At 48.5% G+C, this 23,626-nt stretch overlaps 1 protein-coding gene across 3 annotated transcripts in view; it reads right to left on the bottom strand.

Moving 5' to 3' along the window:
• DNMT3A (DNA methyltransferase 3 alpha) overlaps positions 1-23,626 on the bottom strand; it is a 355,992-nt gene that overhangs the window by 313,851 nt on the left and 18,515 nt on the right. For all 3 annotated transcript variants that reach the window (XM_066594397.1, XM_066594395.1, XM_066594394.1), the window contains exon 2: positions 530-827. In XM_066594397.1, the coding sequence (XP_066450494.1) occupies positions 530-604 (75 nt within the window). In that variant the 5' untranslated portion in view covers positions 605-827. The remainder of the gene's footprint in view (positions 1-529; positions 828-23,626) is intronic.

Raw genomic sequence — 23,626 nt, forward strand, 5'->3', positions numbered from 1 at the left:
GTAGTTATATTCTATAATAGGGGCGGTATATTAGTTACATTATTGTATAGAAGATCCAGGTAAAAAAGATTTTCAGGCAAAAGAAAAATATTTTTATGGCGTCATGTAAGTAAGCTATAACTTATCTAACCAAAAACATTGTGGAGAACTTGGGGTATGCTGTTCTTATGATCCCTGAGTGACTCAGCAGTTGAACCCCAGCAATCATACATTTATTTTTCTGTTTTGTAGATAGGTGATAAATATTTTTGTGCAAAAAAAAACCTTTAACACGTCTTCACCATTTTCAAGAGCTCTGCAGCTTCTAAAATCTCTCGGGTAGTTTGTTGCAATGTGGCAGTCTGGGGCCCCGGTGGTTGAGCTCATATTTTCTAGCCTAAGCAGAAGGATATGCCGGGTTCCCCTGCCCCTAAATTTTAGGGATTAGGGAGAGCCTAATATCTGTACTCTAGTGTGCAGCATGTTAAGCGGAGAATGCAGAATGAGATATAACGAGTGAAGTCAAACGCTCTTCATCCTCGTTGCTCACCTTGTGTGGCTGGAGGGGGTCCGTGTCCAGGTCACAGTTGCTGGTGTTGAGAATAGTACCATTGGACAGCATCATTGACAAGTGTTTCCTGTAAATCCAGGGTCCAGGGTCCTGGGGGGGGTCACACAGAGGAGCTCTCAGGGAAAAACGTTAAAAATACACAACCATTAAAAACTAAAAGACGATGATTTGTGGTTGATCCTTTCGGTAAAAAAATGTAAAAAAAAAAAAAAAAAAGAGCACCAAATGGAAGTTCTGAGCCGGCGGAATAAGTTCTTGCAAATCTTCCTCCTTTGTCCTGAATAAAAGCAACATAAACATAATGTCAGAAAGTTAGCATCACCTGAACCAACAGAAGATCACCACATCCTATAATACAGGCATACGGCTCAGGTTACAACATCGCCTGAAGACGCTTCCATGAAGACCGAGCTCCACGTGAAAAATAACCCAACTGTTTGGAGGAATATCACAAAGTCACAGCAGCCGCACAATACAGGAGAGGGGTCATCCAGGTGTATTGTCTCATGAGAAGGAGTAACACCTGATACTAGTGATACCTCACAGGAGTAACACCTGATACTAGTGATAGATCACAGGAGTAACACCTGATACTAGTGATACATCACAGGAGTAACACCTGATACTAGTGATACATCACAGGAGTAACACCTGATACTAATGATAGATCACAGGAGTAACACCTGATACTAGTGATACATCACAGGAGTAACACCTGATACTAGTGATACATCACAGGAGTAACACCAGATACTAGTGATACATCACAGGAGTAACACCTGATACTAGTGATACATCACAGGAGTAACACCAGATACTAGTGATACCTCACAGGAGTAACACCTGATACTAGTGATACATCACAGGAGTAACACCAGATACTAGTGATACATCACAGGAGTAACACCTGATACTAGTGATACATCACAGGAGTAACACCAGATACTAGTGATACATCACAGGAGTAACACCTGATACTAGTGATACATCACAGGAGTAACACCTGATACTAGTGATACATCACAGGAGTAACACCTGATACTAGTGATACATCACAGGAGTAACACCTGATACTAGTGATACCTCACAGGAGTAACACCTGATACTAGTGATACCTCACAGGAGTAACACCTGATACTAGTGATACATCACAGGAGTAACACCTGATACTAGTGATACATCACAGGAGTAACACCTGATACTAGTGATACATCACAGGAGTAACACCTGATACTAGTGATACATCACAGGAGTAACACCTGATACTAGTGATACATCACAGGAGTAACACCTGATACTACTGATATAACACAGGAGTAACACCTGATACTAGGTATACATCACAGGGGTAACACCTGGTACTAGTATGTACTACATGAGTAACACTTTATACTAGTTATACAACACATCACTTGATACTAGTAAGCACTACAGGAGTAACACTTGATTCTAGTATTCTGTATATAGCAGTGTACAGGAGTATAGTGTATACAAGAGCAGTACACAGCAGTATACAGGGGTTTAATATATAGCACTATACAGAGTTATAGTATATAGCAGTACACAGCAGTATAGTACATCCAGTATATAGCAGTATACCGGGGTATAGTATATACGGTATATAGCAGTATATAGAGGTATAGTATATAGTATTGAGCATTATATAGGGCTACAGTATATCCAGTATAGAGCAGTACACAGCAGTATACAGGGGTATAGTATATAGCAGCATACAGGGGTACCGTATATATGGTATACAGCAATATACAGGGATATAGTATATACTGTATACAGAGGTATAGTATATACAGTATTGAGCAGTATAGGCAATATATAGGGATATAGTATATAGCTGTATACAGGGGTATAGTATATACAGTACCCAGGAGTATACAGCGTTAAAGTATAGACAGTATATAGCAGTATACAGGGGTATCATATATTCAGTATATAGCAGTATACAGGGGTACATTTTTTACGGTATACAGCAGTATACAGGGGTATAGTATATAGATGTTTACGTATATATAGAAAGCAGTATTCAGGGATATATTATATACAGTATATAGGGGTATAGTATAAGCAGTATATAGCTGTATACAGGGATATAGTATATACAGTACATAGCAGTATACAGGGGTATAGTATAAGCAGTATACAGCAGTACACAACAATATACAGGGATATAGTATAAGCAGTACACAGCAGTATACAGGGATATAATATATACAGTACATAGCAGTATACAGGCGTATAGTATATAGCTGTATACAGGGATATAGCAGTATACAGTGGTATAGTATCTAGCTGTATACTGGGGTATAGTGTAAACAGTATAGGGTGGTATACGGGGTACAGTATAAGCAGTACACAGGGGTATAGTATAGGGTATACGGTAGTATACAGGGGTACAGTATAAGCAGTATACAGGGGTATTGTATATAATGTATATAGCAGTATACAGGGATATAGTATAGGGTATAAAGTAGTATACATGGGTACAGTATAAGCAGTACTCAGCAGTATACAGGGGTATAGTATATACAGTATAGGGTAGTATACAGGGGTACAGTATAAGCACTACTCAGCAGTATACAGGGGTATAGTATATAATGTATATAGCAGTATACAGGGGTATAGTATATACAGTATAGGGTAGTATACAGGGGTATAGTATAGGGTAGTATACAGGGGTCCAGTATAAGCAGTACACAGCAGTATACAGGGGTATAGTATATAATGTATATAGCAGTATACAGGGGTATAGGGTAGTATACAGGGGTACAGTATAAGCAGCAGTATACAGGGGTATAGTATATAATGTATATAGCAGTATACAGGGGTATAGGGTAGTATACAGGGGTACAGTATAAGCACTACTCAGCAGTATACAGGGGTATAGTATATAATGTATATAGCAGTATACAGGGGTATAGGGTAGTATACAGGGGTACAGTATAAGCAGCAGTATACAGGGGTATAGTATATAATGTATATAGCAGTATACAGGGGTATAGGGTAGTATACAGGGGTACAGTATAAGCACTACTCAGCAGTATACAGGGGTATAGTATATAATGTATATAGCAGTATACAGGAGTATAGTATAGGGTATAGGGTAGTATACAGGGGTACAGTATTTGCAGTACTCAGCAGTATACAGGGGTATAGAATATAATGTATATAGCAGTATACAGGGGTATAGAATATAATGTATATAGGAGTATACAGGGGTATAGAATATAATGTATATAGGAGTATACAGGGGTATAGTATATACAGTACTCAGCAGTATACAGGGGTATAGTATATAATGTATATAGCAGTATACAGGGGTATAGTATAGTATACAGGGGTACAGTATAAGCAGTACTCAGCAGTATACAGGGGTATAGTATATAATGTATATAGCAGTATACAGGGGTATAGTATATACAGTATAGGGTAGTATACAGGGGTACAGTATAAGCAGTACTCAGCAGTATACAGGGGTATAGTATATAATGTATATAGGAGTATACAGGGGTATAGTATATAATGTACATAGCAGTATACAGGGGTATAGTATATAATGTATATAGGAGTATACAGGGGTATAGTATAGGGTAGTATACAGGAGTACAGTATAAACAGTACTCAGCAGTATACAGGGGTATAGAATATAATGTATATAGGAGTATACAGGGGTATAGAATATAATGTATATAGGAGTATACAGGGGTATAGTATATACAGTACTCAGCAGTATACAGGGGTACAGTATATAATGTATATAGCAGTATACAGGGGTACAGTATATAATGTATATAGCAGTATACAGGGGTATAATATAGGGTAGTATACAGGGGTATAGTATATACAGTACTCAGCAGTATACAGGGGTATAGTATAGTGTAGTATACAGGGGTACAGTATAAGCAGCACTCAGCAGTATACAGGGGTATAGTATATAATGTATATAGCAGTATACAGGGGTATAGGGTAGTATACAGGGGTACAGTATAAGCACTACTCAGCAGTATACAGGGGTATAGTATATAATGTATATAGCAGTATACAGGGGTATAGGGTAGTATACAGGGGTACAGTATAGGGTATAGGGTAGTATACAGGGGTATAGTATAGGGTATAGGGTAGTATACAGGGGTACAGTATAAGCAGTACTCAGCAGTATACAGGGGTATAGTATATACAGTACTCAGCAGTATACAGGGGTATAGTATAGGGTAGTATACAGGGGTACAGTATAAGCAGTACTCAGCAGTATACAGGGGTATAGTATAGGGTAGTATACAGGGGTACAGTATAAGCAGTACACAGCAGTATATCCAGCCCTGGGGTACAGTATACACTCTGCTCACCACACCTCGTCCGCTCTGCCTGATCCCAGATGGTTCCCTGCACCCTCCGCATCCTTTATAACGCATCCCCGTATCCCCGGACAGCGGGACCCGCTCCTCCTCTCCCTCACGATGCTGACCGGCAGACAGCAGCCACCGCCAGTGAAAGGCGTAATGAGGCAGCGCCAGCTCATCGCCTCCCTCCTACCACCAGTCTGCGCTGGTCTAGTATCACCTATACACAGCTGCCATCACAATGATCCCCCCCCCCCCCCCCCCCCACGCAACGAAGACATCGGATTTGCCAAATTTACTAACTTTCAGCTGTTTCCAAAAACAATCAAAGAATCATTGAAGTCGCTCAATACATCTAAAAGGCGCTACTATATGATCTCTGTAGCGTGGGAAACCGCGAGTGCTAGCGGCTAACACCAGCGCTCATATAGTAGCCCAAACCAGGCGAGGATCATAAACGAGGCGCAAGAACGGACACAACGCCCCTTTCATGGATCCACTCCTGGTTCTGCCTTCAAAATCTGCATACAAAACCTGAAAGAAACCCTAAGGGCTCGCGGCCACCACCGAATGAGCACAACGCTGCAGAGTCTCACATATTACGCGTGCGTGATACATGGTGAAAACACAGTTGTGGACATGAGCCCTTACATAACAAGCAGTTTCTCCACATTTACCACAAACTATCACTTTTACTGACTGCCGCAGCCTCAAAATTATGCCCTCCCGGAGCAGAATCCCTCATAAAGTCCACATTTACAGATCAGCTATTGTCTCGAGCACACCTGGTGTAAGTAATCAAGAACTTCATGGATTACAACAGGTGTGCTTGAGAGAAAACACATCAGACGCATGGACTTAATAGGGCTTTGGTGACTGACATATGATTGCATGTTAGAGATATGGTGAAATCAAGAGAGGAGTCCACAAAAGTTACAGAACAAACCACTGCCTCCATTTACACGGGCCGATGATCGCTCACAGGGCAGTCTGAGTGACAGCTCTGAGCGATCATTTTGCATAAAGTATTAAGTAGCTACTCAGCTACTTAAGTATCAATTAGGTGTGCAAATGAAGCCTTAGCTGAATGCAGTTAGCACCCCCAGGCTATTATCTGCGCTCAGATCCTTTGTTCTCCACGGGGAAACAATGCTATCAGCACTCCCCGTGGAGAACTGCTGATAAGGCTGAGCAACGATTTTTAGGTTGGACTGAATTTAACGATCAGCTAGCAGTGCCCGAAAAGCACACGATGGGCGCACATTTACATGCACCGATAAACGCTAAAACGATCGCCAATTAACGATTTTTTAGCGATCAGCCGCTGGTGTAAATGGGCCTTTAGACACACAAAAAGGATGACAAAATAAAGGTGCTCAATGTCCCTAAAGATGCAGCTGGAAGCAGTTCACAAGTTCAGAGTTACAGTAACACTGCCTGCACTACCTGGACATGGCAGGAAGAGGGCACTACCACTGTCTGCTACCAGATTCCCAAGGAGGGAAGTGGTCAAAAACCCTCCAATGACTGCAAAACGTCTGGAGCAAGATTTGGTGGCAGTGGGACAGATATATACAGCCACCACTAGGGGGAGCTCGCTACATACAGATATATACAGCTATCACTAGGGGGAGCTCACTACATACAGATATATACAGCCTCAACTAGGAGAAGCTCACTACATACGGAAATATACAGTCACCACTAGGGGGAGCTCACTACATACAGAAATATACAGCCACCACTAGGGGGAGCTCGCTACATACAGAAACATACAGCCACCACTAGCGGGAGCTCGCTACATACAGAAATATACAACCACCACTAGGGGGAGCTCACTATATACAGATATATACAGCCACCACTAGGGGGGGTGTTACTACATACAGATATATACAGCCACCACTGGGGGGAGCTCACTACATACAGATATATACAGCCACCACTAGGGGGAGCTCAATACATACAGATATATACAGCCACAACTAGGGGGAGCTCACTACATACAGATCTATACAGCCACCACTAGGGGGAGATCTTTCTAACTGACTGTCTACTGTTTCAGCTGAATGTGTCTGCAGTTAGCTCCTTTGCTCCCTCTAGTGGAGTGGTGACAGTGATAAACATTTATTTGTCTAGAGAAGATGAGGCAGTTCTGACAGTAAATGCAGATGATTGTCTAATGCAATGTGTGCTGCCGCCCTGCAGGGGTCACTGGCATGGTGCTATATCCCAGCCTAGTGCACATCTTCATTCTGCATAGGGCGCAGGAGGCGGAGTCTGGAGAATACATACAGTGGTAGAGTTGTCACCTGTGTGTGTAGGACAGCGGCATACCACATCACAGCCATCAGCCCCTCACCCTGCCAAGCTGTGTATCTAAGCCTGTCGTGTGCGATACTGTCTGCTGAGCGGTGTATCTAATCCTATTGTGTGTGACACTGTCTACCGAGCCGTGTATCTAATCATATCCCGTGTGATACTGTGTGCTAAGCCGTGTATCTAATCTTTCCCTGTGTGATACTGACTGCTGAGCTGTGTATCTAATCCTCCCCTGTGTGATACTGACTGCTGAGCTGTGTATCTAATCCTGTCCTGTGTGATACTGACTGCTGAGCCGTGTATCTAATCTTTCCCTGTGTGATACTGACTGCTGAGCTGTGTATCTAATCCTCCCCTGTGTGATACTGACTGCTGAGCTGTGTATCTAATCCTGTCCTGTGTGATACTGACTGCTGAGCCGTGTATCAAATCCTCCCGTGTGATACTGTCTGCTGAGCTGTGTATCTAATCCTATCCTGTGTGATACTGTCTGCTGAGCTGTGTATCTAATCCTGTCATGTGTGATACTATCTGCTGAGCCGCTGTATCTAATCTTCTCCTGTGTGATACTGTCTGCTGAGCCGTGTATCTAATCCTATCCTGTGTGATACTGTCTGCTAAGCCGTGTATCTAATCCTATCTCGTGTGATACTGTCTGCTGAGCTGTGTATCTAATCCTATCTCGTGTGATACTGTCTGCTGAGCTGTGTATCTAATCCTATCCTGTGTGATATTGTCTGCTGAGCCGTGTATCTAACCCTATCCTGTGTGATACTGTCTGCTAAGCCGTGTATCTAATCCTATCTCGTGTGATACTGTCTGCTGAGCTGTGTATCTAATCCTATCTCGTGTGATACTGTCTGCTGAGCTGTGTATCTAATCCTATCCTGTGTGATACTGTCTGCTGAGCTGTGTATCTAATCCTATCCTGTGTGATACTGTCTGCTGAGCCGTGTACCTAATCCTATCCTGTGTGATACTGTCTGCTGAGCCGTGTATCTAATCCTATCCTGTGTGATACTGTCTGCTGAGCCGTGTATCTAATCCTATCTCGTGTGATACTGTCTGCTGAGCGGTGTATCTAATCCTATCTCGTGTGATACTGTCTGCTGAGCTGTGTATCTAATCCTATCTCGTGTGATACTGTCTGCTGAGCTGTGTATCTAATCCTATCCTGTGTGATACTGTCTGCTAAGCCGTGTATCTAATCCTGCTAGTGTGATACTGTCTGCTGAGCCGTGTATCTAATCCTATCATGTGTGATACTGTCTGCTGAGCTGTGTATCTAATCCTATCCTGTGTGATACTGTCTGCTGAGCTGTGTATCTAATCCTATCCTGTGTGATACTGTCTGCTGAGCTGTGTATCTAATCCTATCCTGTGTGATACTGTCTGCTGAGCTGTGTATCTAATCCTGTCCTGTGTGATACTGTCTGCTGAGCTGTGTATCTAATCCTATCCTGTGTGATACTGTCTGCTGAGCCGTGTATCTAACCCTGTCATGTATGATACTCTCTGCTCAGCTGTCTATCTAATCCTGTTGTGAGTGATACCTTCTACTTCACGCAGTAATAGTACATGGCACCCCTGTTGGGGGGCACTTGGTTGTCCCCCCCTTCCCCCGTCAGTAGATAGTTCAGCCGTCTTAGGATCCGGCGGTGTCACCAGGTAATGGTATCCCGAGGTGAGGTATGTCGATGTCACTCAGATCAGTGTAATCCCTGCAGGCACTGAGGGGTTAACTAATTCATGCGGGCCCAGGAGCTGACACACAGAATACACACCCCAGGGAGATAAGCCAGGAATGTTACCGACCGTGTGACCATGACAGCGGCAAAGCGCTAGGCACCAGGTGCAAGAATGGAAAAATGTGCCTACCTGCAGAAGATGCCGTACTGTGCCTTTAAGAGTACACAGCGTGGCGGGGCTCAGAATCACTTCCTGGAAGGAAGTAACGGGGACGGCACTGGTGAGGACAAGCCAGCCTGGGACACAAGGGGTTAAACGGGACAGAACATCAAAGCACAGGAAAGTCCCACAATTCCCAGAGGCACAACAATCCTCAGTATATCAGACTGCGGTCATTTACAAGTATTCACACCCCGCCCCCCCATCATCACAGTCAGTAATCTACAAGTATTCACACCCCGCCCCCCCATCATGACAGTCAGTAATCCACAAGTATTCACGCCCCGGCCCACCCATCATCACAGTCAGTAATCTACAAGTATTCACACCCTGGCCCCCCCCCATCATGACAGTCAGTAATCCACAAGTATTCACGCCCCGGCCCACCCATCATCACAGTCAGTAATCTACAAGTATTCACACCCTGGCCCCCCCCCATCATCACAGTCAGTAATCTACAAGTATTCACCCCCCGACCCCCCCATCATGACAGTCAGTAATCTACAAGTATTCACACCCCGACCCCCCCATCATGACAGTCAGTAATCCACAAGTATTCACGCCCCCCCCCCCCCATCATCACATTCAGTAATCTACAAGTATTCACGCCCCAGCCCCCCCATCATCACAGTCAGTAATTAGAAGTATTCACGCCCCCGGCCCCCCCATCATCACAGTCAGTAATCCACAAGTATTCACACCCCGGCCCCCCCATCATGACAGTCAGTAATCTACAAGTATTCACACCCTGGCCCCCCCATCATGACAGTCAGTAATCTACAAGTATTCACGCCCCGGCCCACCCATCATCAAAGTCAGTAATCTACAAGTATTCACACCCCGACCCCCCCATCATGACAGTCAGTAATCTACAAGTATTCACGCCCTGCCCCCCCACCACCCATCATCACAGTCAGCAATCTACAAGTATTCACACCCCGGCCCCCCCATCATGACAGTCAGTAATCTACAAGTATTCACGCCCCGCCCCCCCCCCCCCATCATCACAGTCAGTAATCTACAAGTATTCACGCCCCGCCCCCCCCCCCCCCATCATCACAGTCAGTAATCTACAAGTATTCACGCCCTGCCCCCCCATCATCACAGTCAGCAATCTACAAGTATTCACAACCCCGGCCCCCCCATCATCACAGTCAGTAATCTACAAGTATTCACGCCCCCGGCCCCCCCCATCATCAACAGTCACTAGTCCACAAGTATTCACACCACGACCCCCCCCATCATGACAGTCAGTAATCTACAAGTATTCACGCCCTGCCCCCCCCCCCATCATCATCACAGTCAGCAATCTACAAGTATTCACGCCCCGACCCACCCATCATCACAGTCAGTAATCTACAAGTATTCACGCCCCCGGCCCCCCCATCATCATAGTCGGTAATCTACAAGTATTCACGCCCCGCTCCCCCATCATCACAGTCAGTAATCTACAAGTATTCACACCCTGCCCCCCCCCCATCATCACAGTCAGTAATCTACAAGTATTCACGCCCCGACCTACCCATCATCACAGTCAGTAATCTACAAGTATTCACGCCCCAGCCCCCCCATCATCACAGTCAGTAATTAGAAGTATTCACGCCCCCGGCCCCCCCATCATCACAGTCAGTAATCCACAAGTATTCACACCCTGGCCCCCCCATCATGACAGTCAGTAATCTACAAGTATTCACGCCCCGACCTACCCATCATCACAGTCAGTAATCTACAAGTATTCACGCCCCGACCCACCCATCATCACAGTCAGTAATCTAGAAGTATTCACGCCCCCGGCCCCCCCATCATCACAGTCAGTAATCCACAAGTATTCACACCCCGCCCCCATCATCACAGTCAGTAATCTACCAGTATTCACGCCTCGACCCACCCATCATCACAGTCAGTAATCTACAAGTATTAACGCCCCCGGCCCCCCCATCATCATAGTCGGTAATCTACAAGTATTCACGCCCCGCTCCCCCATCATCACAGTCAGTAATCTACAAGTATTCACGCCCCGGCCCACCCATCATCACAGTCAGTGATCTACAAGTATTCACACCCTGGCCCCCCCCCCCCCATCATCACAGTCAGTAATCAACAAGTATTCACGCCCCAGCCCCCCCATCATCACAGTCAGTAATTAGAAGTATTCACGCCCCCGGCCCCCCCATCATCACAGTCAGTAATCCACAAGTATTCACACCCTGGCCCCCCCATCATGACAGTCAGTAATCTACAAGTATTCACGCCCCGGCCCACCCATCATCACAGTCACTAGTCCACAAGTATTCACACCCCGACCCCCCCATCATGACAGTCAGTAATCTACAAGTATTCACGCCCTGCCCCCCCCACCCCCCATCATCACAGTCAGCAATCTACAAGTATTCACACCCCGGCCCCCCCATCATCACAGTCAGTAATCTACAAGTATTCACGCCCCGCCCCCCCCCCCCATCATGACAGTCAGTAATCTACAAGTATTCACGCCCTGCCCCCCCCCCCACTTACAGTCAGTAATGTACAAGTATTCACACCCCGACTCCCCCCCCCCCCCCCTCCGATTATGACAGTCAGTAATCTAAAAGTATTCATGCCCCGGCACCCCCTATCATGACAGTCAGTAATCTACAAGTATTCACACCCTGGACCCTCCATCATCACAGTCAGTAATCTAAAAGTATTCACACCCAGGCCCCCCCATCATGACAGTCAGTAATCTACAAGTATTCACGCCCCAGCCCCCCCATCATCACAGTCAGTAATTAGAAGTATTCACGCCCCCGGCCCCCCCATCATCACAGTCAGTAATCCACAAGTATTCACACCCTGGCCCCCCCATCATGACAGTCAGTAATCTACAAGTATTCACGCCCCGACCTACCCATCATCACAGTCAGTAATCTACAAGTATTCACGCCCCGACCCACCCATCATCACAGTCAGTAATCTAGAAGTATTCACGCCCCCGGCCCCCCCATCATCACAGTCAGTAATCCACAAGTATTCACACCCCGCCCCCATCATCACAGTCAGTAATCTACCAGTATTCACGCCTCGACCCACCCATCATCACAGTCAGTAATCTACAAGTATTAACGCCCCCGGCCCCCCCATCATCATAGTCGGTAATCTACAAGTATTCACGCCCCGCTCCCCCATCATCACAATCAGTAATCTACAAGTATTCACACCCTGGCCCCCCCATCATGACAGTCAGTTATCTACAAGTATTCACGCCCCGGCCCACCCATCATCACAGTCAGTGATCTACAAGTATTCACACCCTGGCCCCCCCCCCCATCATCACAGTCAGTAATCAACAAGTATTCACGCCCCAGCCCCCCCATCATCACAGTCAGTAATTAGAAGTATCCACGCCCCCGGCCCCCCCATCATCACAGTCAGTAATCCACAAGTATTCACACCCTGGCCCCCCCATCATGACAGTCAGTAATCTACAAGTATTCACGCCCCGGCCCACCCATCATCACAGTCACTAGTCCACAAGTATTCACACCCCGACCCCCCCATCATGACAGTCAGTAATCTACAAGTATTCACGCCCTGCCCCCCCCACCCCCCATCATCACAGTCAGCAATCTACAAGTATTCACACCCCGGCCCCCCCATCATCACAGTCAGTAATCTACAAGTATTCACGCCCCGCCCCCCCCCCCCCCCCATCATGACAGTCAGTAATCTACAAGTATTCACGCCCTGCCCCCCCACCCCATCATCACAGTCAGCAATCTACAAGTATTCACACCCCGGCCCCCCCATCATGACAGTCAGTAATCTACAAGTATTCACGCCCCGGGCCCCACTTACAGTCAGTAATGTACAAGTATTCACACCCCGACTCCCCCCCCCCTCCGATTATGACAGTCAGTAATCTAAAAGTATTCATGCCCCGGCACCCCCTATCATGACAGTCAGTAATCTACAAGTATTCACACCCCGGACCCTCCATCATCACAGTCAGTAATCTAAAAGTATTCACACCCTGGCCCCCCCATCATGACAGTCAGTAATCTACAAGTATTCACGCCCCAGCCCCCCCATCATCACAGTCAGTAATTAGAAGTATTCACGCCCCCGGCCCCCCCATCATCACAGTCAGTAATCCACAAGTATTCACACCCTGGCCCCCCCATCATGACAGTCAGTAATCTACAAGTATTCACGCCCCGACCTACCCATCATCACAGTCAGTAATCTACAAGTATTCACGCCCCGACCCACCCATCATCACAGTCAGTAATCTAGAAGTATTCACGCCCCCGGCCCCCCCATCATCACAGTCAGTAATCCACAAGTATTCACACCCCGCCCCCATCATCACAGTCAGTAATCTACCAGTATTCACGCCTCGACCCACCCATCATCACAGTCAGTAATCTACAAGTACTAACGCCCCCGGCCCCCCCATCATCATAGTCGGTAATCTACAAGTATTCACGCCCCGCTCCCCCATCATCACAATCAGTAATCTACAAGTATTCACACCCTGGCCCCCCCATCATGACAGTCAGTAATCTACAAGTATTCACGCCCCGGCCCACCCATCATCACAGTCAGTGATCTACAAGTATTCACACCCTGGCCCCCCCGCCATCATCACAGTCAGTAATCAACAAGTATTCACGCCCCAGCCCCCCCATCATCACAGTCAGTAATTAGAAGTATTCACGCCCCCGGCCCCCCCCATCATCACAGTCAGTAATCCACAAGTATTCACACCCTGGCCCCCCCATCATGACAGTCAGTAATCTACAAGTATTCACGCCCCGGCCCACCCATCATCACAGTCAGTAATCTACAAGTATTCACACCCTGCCCCCCCCCCCCATCATCACAGTCAGTAATCTACAAGTATTCACGCCCCCGGCCCCCCCATCATCACAGTCACTAGTCCACAAGTATTCACACCCCGACCCCCCCATCATGACAGTCAGTAATCTACAAGTATTCACGCCCTGCGCCCCCCCCCCACCCCCCATCATCACAGTCAGCAATCTACAAGTATTCACACCCCGGCCCCCTCATCATCACAGTCAGTAATCTACAAGTATTCACGCCCCCGCCCCCCCCCATCATGACAGTCAGTAATCTACAAGTATTCACGCCCTGCCCCCCCACCCCATCATCACAGTCAGCAATCTACAAGTATTCACACCCCGGCCCCCCCATCATGACAGTCAGTAATCTACAAGTATTCACGCCCCGGGCCCCACTTACAGTCAGTAATGTACAAGTATTCACACCCCGACTCCCCCCCCCTCCGATTATGACAGTCAGTAATCTAAAAGTATTCATGCCCCGGCACCCCCTATCATGACAGTCAGTAATCTACAAGTATTCACACCCCGGACCCTCCATCATCACAGTCAGTAATCTAAAAGTATTCACACCCCGGCCCCCCCATCATGACAGTCAGTAATCTACAAGTATTCACGCCCCGGCCCCCCCATCATGACAGTCAATAATCTACAAGTATTCACGCCCCCCCCCCATCATCACAGTTAGTAATCTACAAGTATTCACGCCCCGGACCCTCCATCATCACAGTCAGTAATCTAAAAGTATTCACACCCCGGCCACCCCATCATCACAGTCAGTAATCTAAAAGTATTCACGCCCCGGCCCCCCATCACAGTCAGCAATCTACAAGTATTCACACCCCCCCTCATCATAGTCAGTAATCCACAAGTATTAACCCCCCCAATCATCACAGTCAGTAATCTACAAGTATTCACACCCCGCCCCCACCATCATCACAGTCAGTAATCTACAAGTATTCACACCCCGCCCCCCCCCCACCACAGTCAGTAATCTACAAGTATTCACGCCCCCCCCCCCATCATTCTCAGTAATCTAGAAGTATTCACACCCCCCCACTCATCATAGTCAGTAATCCACAAGTATTCACACCCCGCCCCTCCCTTCCCCATCATCACAGTCAGTAATCTACAAGTGTTCACGCCCCGGCCCCCCCCCCCCCATCATCATAGTCAGTAATCTAGAAGTATTCACACCCCGCCCCCATCATCATAGTCTGTAATCTAGAAGTATTTACGCCCCGCCCCCCCCCCAATCATCATAGTCAGTAATCTAGAAGTATTCACGCCCCCGCCCCTCCCCCCCTCATCACAGTCAGTAATCTAGAAGTATTCACGCCCGGGCCCCCCCATCATGACAGTCAGTAATCTACAAGTATTCACGCCCCAGCCCCCCCATCATGACAGTCAGTAATCTACAAGTATTCACACCCCGGCCTCCCCATCATGACAGTCAGTAATCTACAAGTATTCACACCCCGCCCCCCCCATCATCACAGTCAGTAATCTACAAGTATTCACACCCCGCCCCCCCCATCATCACAGTCAGTAATCTATAAGTATTCACACCCCGCCCCCCCATCACAGTCAGTAATCTACAAGTATTCACGCCCCGCCCCCCCATCACAGTCAGTAATCTACAAGTATTCACGCCCCGCCCCCCCCCCATCATCCTCAGAAATCTAGATGTATTCACGCCCCCCACTCATCATAGTCAGTAATCCACAAGTATTCACACCCCGCCCCTCCCTTCCCCATCATCACAGTCAGTAATCTACAGGTGTTCACGCCCCGGCCCCCCATCATCATAGTCAGTAATCTACAAGTATTCAAGCCCCGCCCCCCAATCATCATAGTCAGTAATCAAGAAGTATTCACGCCCCGCCCCATCATCATAGTCAGTAATCTAGAAGTATTTACGCCCCGGCCCCCACCCCAATCATCATAGTCAGTAATCTAGAAGTATTCATGCCCCCGCCCCCCCATCATCACAGTCAGTAATCTAGAAGTATTCACGCCCGGGCCCCCCCATCATGACAGTCAATAATCTAGAAGTATTCACACCCCGGCCCCCCCATCATCACAGTCAGTAATCTACAAGTATTCACGCCCCGGCCCCCCCATCATCACAGTCAGTAATCTACAAGTATTCACACCCCGGCCCCCCTATCATCACAGTCAGTAATCTACATGTATTCACGCCCCGACCCCCCCCCCCCACCCATCATCATAGTAATCTAGAAGTATTCACGCCCCGGCTCCCCATCATCACAGTTAGTAATCTACATGTATTCACGCCCCGACCCCCCCCCCAATCATCATAGTAATCTAGAAGTATTTACCCCCCGCCCCCCCATCATCATAGTCTGTAATCTAGAAGTATTTACCGCCCGCCACCCCATCATCACAGTCAGTAATCTAGAAGTATTTACCCCCCGCCCCCCCATCATCACAGTCGGTAATCTACAAGTATTCACGCCCCGACCCCCCCATCATCACAGTCAGTAATCTACAAGTATTCCCACCCCGCCCCCCCCCCATCATCACAGTCAGTAATCTACAAGTATTCACACCCCGCCCCCCCATCACAGTCAGTAATCTACAAGTATTCACGCCCCGCCCCCCCCATCACAGTCAGTAATCTACAAGTATTCACGCCCCGCCCCCCCCATCATCCTCAGTAATCTAGAAGTATTCACGCCCCCCACTCATCATAGTCAGTAATCCACAAGTATTCACACCCCGCCCCTCCCTTCCCCATCATCACAGTCAGTAATCTACAAGTGTTCACGCCCCGACCCCCCCATCATCACAGTCAGTAATCTACAAGTGTTCAAGCCCCGCCCCCCAATCATCATAGTCAGTAATCGAGAAGTATTCACGCCCCGCCCCCATCATCATAGTCAGTAATCTAGAAGTATTTACGCCCCCCCAATCATCATAGTCAGTAATCTAGAAGTATTTACGCCCCCCCCCCCCCCCCAAATCATCATAGTCAGTAATCTAGAAGTATTTACGCCCCCCCCCCCCCCCCCCAAATCATCATAGTCAGTAATCTAGAAGTATTCACGCCCCGGCCCCCACCCCCATCATCATAGTCAGTAATCTAGAAGTATTCACGCCCCGGCCCCCCCATCAACACAGTCAGTAATCTACAAGTATTCACACCCCGGCCCCACCATCATCACAGTCAGTAATCTAGAAGTATTCACGCCCGGGCCCCCCCATCATGACAGTCAGTAATCTAGAAGTATTCACACCCCGCCCCCCCCCCCCCCCCCATCATCACAGTCAGTAATCTACAAGTATTCACGCCCCCGGCCCCCCCATCATCACAGTCAGTAATCTACAAGTATTCACACCCCGCCCCCCCATCACAGTCAGTAATCTACAAGTATTCACGCCCCGACCCCCCCCCCCCCCCCCATCAAGGATAGTAATCTAGAAGTATTCACGCCCCAGCCCCCCCATCATCACAGTCAGTAATCTACAAGTATTCACGCCCCGGCCCCCCATCATCACAGTCAGTAATCTACAAGTATTCACGCCCCGACCTACCCATCATCACAGTCAGTAATCTACAAGTATTCACGCCCCGGCCCCCCCCATCATGACAGTCAGTAATCTACAAGTATTCACGCCCCGGCCCCCCATCATCACAGTCAGTAATCTAGAAGTATTCACGCCCCGGCATCTCCCATCATCACAGTCAGTAATCTACAAGTATTCACGCCCCGGCCCCCCCATCATCACAATCACAAGTATTCACGCCCCGCATGGTGGTGGTTGCTACATCCGAGAAGTGCTTGTGAACCACCATTGATACACGACGAGCGCACACGGCTGACTACTGCCGAGCACCGGGGGTAACAGGGCACAAGTATGTTTAAAGAGGAGCTGCGGGTGGGATGTACCGCCTGTATCCCAGCCTCCGTCTATGTATTTCTCTACAAGGGGCCCCCAAATCCACGAAATATCCCCCAAAAGCCAAATACAGCACCGAAATAAACCTGTCCCTCACAATCATGGCTGCTCCTGCTGCTGAGGAGTCATCATGTGACCTGTACTGCTCTGCTGGTTGGTTGACAGGATTCTTCCTGTTGCCTAGGAGACATGGCTGCAGGTAAATGCATCATGTGACCTCACTTACTGCTAGGGATTGGCTGTGAGGGCTCTTCCTGTTGCCTAGGAGACATGGCTGCACTAAATACCTCATGAGAGGTGACAACAGGAAGAGTAGGCCCCTGCCTAGGGCACTAATGGACTGCAAACATGTGGGGCGCAATACAATGTGGGGGGGGGGGGGGGGGGGGGAGATCCCCCTCTCGGGGCCCCGTGCATCATAGAGGATTGTGGCTGCGCAGAACAGAGTCACGTTAGGCCATTCAGCCCCGTGGTGTTGAGGCGCAGTGGTGCAGCCGTGTGCCCTCAGGGCCGCACTGTCACAAGCTACCGTGTGGGGAGCGCATCCCCTGCACTACAGTGAAGCGCTCATTGGTTGTAGTGTCTGGCTTGTCACACGGCTTGCAGCAACCAATCAGGAGCTTTACCTGAGTCACCCGTCCTCTGAGGACCGACCAGCTTCCTGACAGAGGGAGAAGGCCATGAGGAGCATTGCTGTAAGTCAGTAGGTCAAAGACCCCCAGAGCAGGTGTACACGGCCCCCCAGATAATGTACATCTCCATGTCCACCTGACTGTAAGGTATATAGAGCACGTGTGTGTCATGTATGTGTGGTGAGTAAAGACAGACAGTACGTGCATAGGTTATGTGCCTGGAGTGTATACAGGTGTGCAGAGTGAGGATGGAGTGTATACAGGCGTGCAGAGTGAGGATGGAGTGTATACAGGCGTGCAGAGAGTGAGGATGGAGTGTATACAGGTGTGCAGAGAGTGAGGATGGAGTGTATACAGGTGTGCAGAGTGAGGATGGAGTGTATACAGGTGTGCAGAGAGTGAGGATGGAGTGTATACAGGTGTGCAGAGAGTGAGGATGGAGTGTATACAGGTGTGCAGAGAGTGAGGATGGAGTGTATACAGGTGTGCAGAGAGTGAGGATGGAGTGTATACAGGTGTGCAGAGTGAGGATGGAGTGAATACAGGTGTGCAGAGTGAGGATGGAGTGTATACAGGTGTGCAGAGAGTGAGGATGGAGTGTATACAGGTGTGCAGAGAGTGAGGATGGAGTGTATACAGGTGTGCAGAGAGTGAGGATGGAGTGTATACAGGTGTGCAGAGTGTGAGGATGGAGTGTATACAGGTGTGCAGAGAGTGAGGATGGAGTGTATACAGGTGTGCAGAGAGTGAGGATGGAGTGTATACAGGTGTGCAGAGAGTGAGCATGGAGTGTATACAGGTGTGCAGAGAGTGAGGATGGAGTATATACAGGCATGCAGAGAGTGAGGATGGAGTGTATACAGGCGTGCAGAGAGTAAGGATGGAGTGTATACAGGTGTGCAGAGAGTGAGGATGGAGTGTATACAGGCGTGCAGAGTGTGAGGATGGAGTGTATACAGGCGTGCAGAGAGTGAGGATGGAGTGTATACAGGTGTGCAGAGAGTGAGGATGGAGTGTATACAGGCGTGTAGAGTGTGAGGATGGAGTGTATACAGGTGTGCAGAGAGTGAGGATGGAGTGTATACAGGTGTGCAGAGTGTGAGGATGGAGTGTATACAGGTGTGCAGAGAGTGAGGATGGAGTGTATACAGGTGTGCAGAGAGTGAGGATGGAGTGTATACAGGTGTGCAGAGAGTGAGCATGGAGTGTATACAGGTGTGCAGAGAGTGAGGATGGAGTATATACAGGCATGCAGAGAGTGAGGATGGAGTGTATACAGGCGTGCAGAGAGTGAGGATGGAGTGTATACAGGTGTGCAGAGAGTGAGGATGGAGTGTATACAGGCGTGCAGAGTGTGAGGATGGAGTGTATACAGGCGTGCAGAGAGTGAGGATGGAGTGTATACAGGTGTGCAGAGAGTGAGGATGGAGTGTATACAGGCGTGCAGAGTGTGAGGATGGAGTGTATACAGGTGTGCAGAGTGTGAGGATGGAGTGTATACAGGTGTGCAGAGAGTGAGGATGGAGTGTATACAGGCGTGCAGAGAGTGAGGATGGAGTGTATACAGGTGTGCAGAGTGTGAGACTGAAGTGTATACAGGCGTGCAGAGAGTGAGGATGGAGTGTATACAGGTGTGCAGAGAGTGAGGATGGAGTGTATACAGGCGTGCAGAGAGTGAGGATGGAGTATATACAGGCGTGTAGAAAGTGAGGATGGAGTGTATACAGGCGTGCAGAGAGTGAGGATGGAGTGTATACAGGTGTGCAGAGAGTGAGGATGGAGTGTCAGGCTTGTCACACGGCTTGCAGCAACCAATCAGGAGCTTTACCTGAGTCACCCGTCCTCTGAGGACCGACCAGCTTCCTGACAGAGGGAGAAGGCCATGAGGAGCATTGCTGTAAGTCAGTAAGTCAAAGACCCCCAGAGCAGGTGTACACGGCCCCCCAGATAATGTACATCTCCAGGTCCACCTGACTGTAAGGTATATACAGCACGTGTGTGTCATGTATGTGTGGTGAGTAAAGACAGACAGTACGTGCATAGGTTATGTGCCTGGAGTGTATACAGGTGTGCAGAGAGTGAGGATGGAGTGTATACAGGTGTGCAGAGAGTGAGGATGGAGTGTATACAGGTGTGCAGAGAGTGAGGATGGAGTGTATACAGGTGTGCAGAGAGTGAGGATGGAGTGTATACAGGTGTGCAGAGTGAGGATGGAGTGTATACAGGTGTGCAGAGTGAGGATGGAGTGTATACAGGTGTGCAGAGAGTGAGGATGGAGTGTATACAGGTGTGCAGAGAGTGAGGATGGAGTGTATACAGGTGTGCAGAGTGTGAGGATGGAGTGTATACAGGTGTGCAGAGAGTGAGGATGGAGTGTATACAGGTGTGCAGAGAGTGAGGATGGAGTGTATACAGGTGTGCAGAGAGTGAGCATGGAGTGTATACAGGTGTGCAGAGAGTGAGGATGGAGTGTATACAGGCGTGCAGAGAGTGAGGATGGAGTGTATACAGGTGTGCAGAGAGTGAGGATGGAGTGTATACAGGCGTGCAGAGTGTGAGGATGGAGTGTATACAGGCGTGCAGAGAGTGAGGATGGAGTGTATACAGGTGTGCAGAGAGTGAGGATGGAGTGTATACAGGCGTGTAGAGTGTGAGGATGGAGTGTATACAGGTGTGCAGAGAGTGAGGATGGAGTGTATACAGGTGTGCAGAGTGTGAGGATGGAGTGTATACAGGTGTGCAGAGAGTGAGGATGGAGTGTATACAGGTGTGCAGAGAGTGAGGATGGAGTGTATACAGGCGTGTAGAGTGTGAGGATGGAGTGTATACAGGTGTGCAGAGAGTGAGGATGGAGTGTATACAGGTGTGCAGAGTGTGAGGATGGAGTGTATACAGGTGTGCAGAGAGTGAGGATGGAGTGTATACAGGTGTGCAGAGAGTGAGGATGGAGTGTATACAGGTGTGCAGAGAGTGAGCATGGAGTGTATACAGGCGTGCAGAGAGTGAGGATGGAGTGTATACAGGTGTGCAGAGAGTGAGGATGGAGTGTATACAGGCGTGTAGAGTGTGAGGATGGAGTGTATACAGGTGTGCAGAGAGTGAGGATGGAGTGTATACAGGCGTGCAGAGAGTGAGGATGGAGTGTATACAGGTGTGCAGAGTGTGAGACTGAAGTGTATACAGGCGTGCAGAGAGTGAGGATGGAGTGTATACAGGTGTGCAGAGAGTGAGGATGGAGTGTATACAGGCGTGCAGAAAGTGAGGATGGAGTGTATACAGGCGTGCAGAGAGTGAGGATGGAGTGTATACAGGTGTGCAGAGAGTGAGGATGGAGTGTATACAGGCGTGCAGAGAGTGAGGATGGAGTGTATACAGGTGTGCAGAGAGTGAGGATGGAGTGTATACAGGCGTGCAGAGAGTGAGGATGGAGTGTATACAGGCGTGCAGAGAGTGAGGATGGAGTGTATACAGGTGTGCAGAGAGTGAGGATGGAGTGTATACAGGTGTGCAGAGAGTGAGGATGGAGTGTATACAGGCGTGCAGAGTGTGAGGATGGAGTGTATACAGGCGTGCAGAGAGTGAGGATGGAGTGTATACAGGTGTGCAGAGAGTGAGGATGGAGTGTATACAGGCGTGCAGAGTGTGAGGATGGAGTGTATACAGGCGTGCAGAGAGTGAGGATGGAGTGTATACAGGTGTGCAGAGAGTGAGGATGGAGTGTATACAGGTGTGCAGAGAGTGAGGATGGAGTGTATACAGGCGTGCAGAGAGTGAGGATGGAGTGTATACAGGCGTGCAGAGAGTGAGGATGGAGTGTATACAGGTGTGCAGAGAGTGAGGATGGAGTGTATACAGGCGTGCAGAGAGTGAGGATGGAGTGTATACAGGTGTGCAGAGAGTGAGGATGGAGTGTATACAGGTGTGCAGAGAGTGAGCATGGAGTGTATACAGGCGTGCAGAGAGTGAGGATGGAGTATATACAGGCATGCAGAGAGTGAGGATGGAGTGTATACAGGCGTGCAGAGAGTGAGGATGGAGTGTATACAGGTGTGCAGAGAGTGAGGATGGAGTGTATACAGGCGTGCAGAGTGTGAGGATGGAGTGTATACAGGTGTGCAGAGAGTGAGGATGGAGTGTATACAGGTGTGCAGAGAGTGAGGATGGAGTGTATACAGGCGTGCAGAGAGTGAGGATGGAGTGTATACAGGTGTGCAGAGAGTGAGGATGGAGTGTATACAGGCGTGCAGAGAGTGAGGATGGAGTGTATACAGGTGTGCAGAGAGTGAGGATGGAGTATATACAGGCGTGCAGAAAGTGAGGATGGAGTGTATACAGGCGTGCAGAGAGTGAGGATGGAGTGTATACAGGTGTGCAGAGAGTGAGGATGGAGTGTATACAGGCGTGCAGAGAGTGAGGATGGAGTGTATACAGGTGTGCAGTGAGTGAGGATGGAGTGTATACAGGCGTGCAGAGAGTGAGGATGGAGTGTATACAGGCGTGCAGAGAGTGAGGATGGAGTGTATACAGGTGTGCAGAGAGTGAGGATGGAGTGTATACAGGTGTGCAGAGAGTGAGGATGGAGTGTATACAGGCGTGCAGAGTGTGAGGATGGAGTGTATACAGGCGTGCAGAGAGTGAGGATGGAGTGTATACAGGTGTGCAGAGAGTGAGGATGGAGTGTATACAGGTGTGCAGAGAGTGAGCATGGAGTGTATACAGGTGTGCAGAGAGTGAGGATGGAGTGTATACAGGTGTGCAGAGTGTGAGGATGGAGTGTATACAGGTGTGCAGAGAGTGAGGATGGAGTGTATACAGGTGTGCAGAGAGTGAGGATGGAGTGTATACAGGCGTGCAGAGAGTGAGGATGGAGTGTATACAGGTGTGCAGAGAGTGAGGATGGAGTGTATACAGGCGTGCAGAGTGTGAGGATGGAGTGTATACAGGTGTGCAGAGAGTGAGGATGGAGTGTATACAGGCGTGCAGAGAGTGAGGATGGAGTGTATACAGGCGTGCAGAGAGTGAGGATGGAGTGTATACAGGTGTGCAGAGAGTGAGGATGGAGTGTATACAGGCGTGCAGAGAGTGAGGATG

The sequence above is a fragment of the Eleutherodactylus coqui genome, chromosome 1 (assembly GCF_035609145.1).
Source record: "Eleutherodactylus coqui strain aEleCoq1 chromosome 1, aEleCoq1.hap1, whole genome shotgun sequence".
Taxonomy (NCBI): domain Eukaryota; kingdom Metazoa; phylum Chordata; class Amphibia; order Anura; family Eleutherodactylidae; genus Eleutherodactylus; species Eleutherodactylus coqui.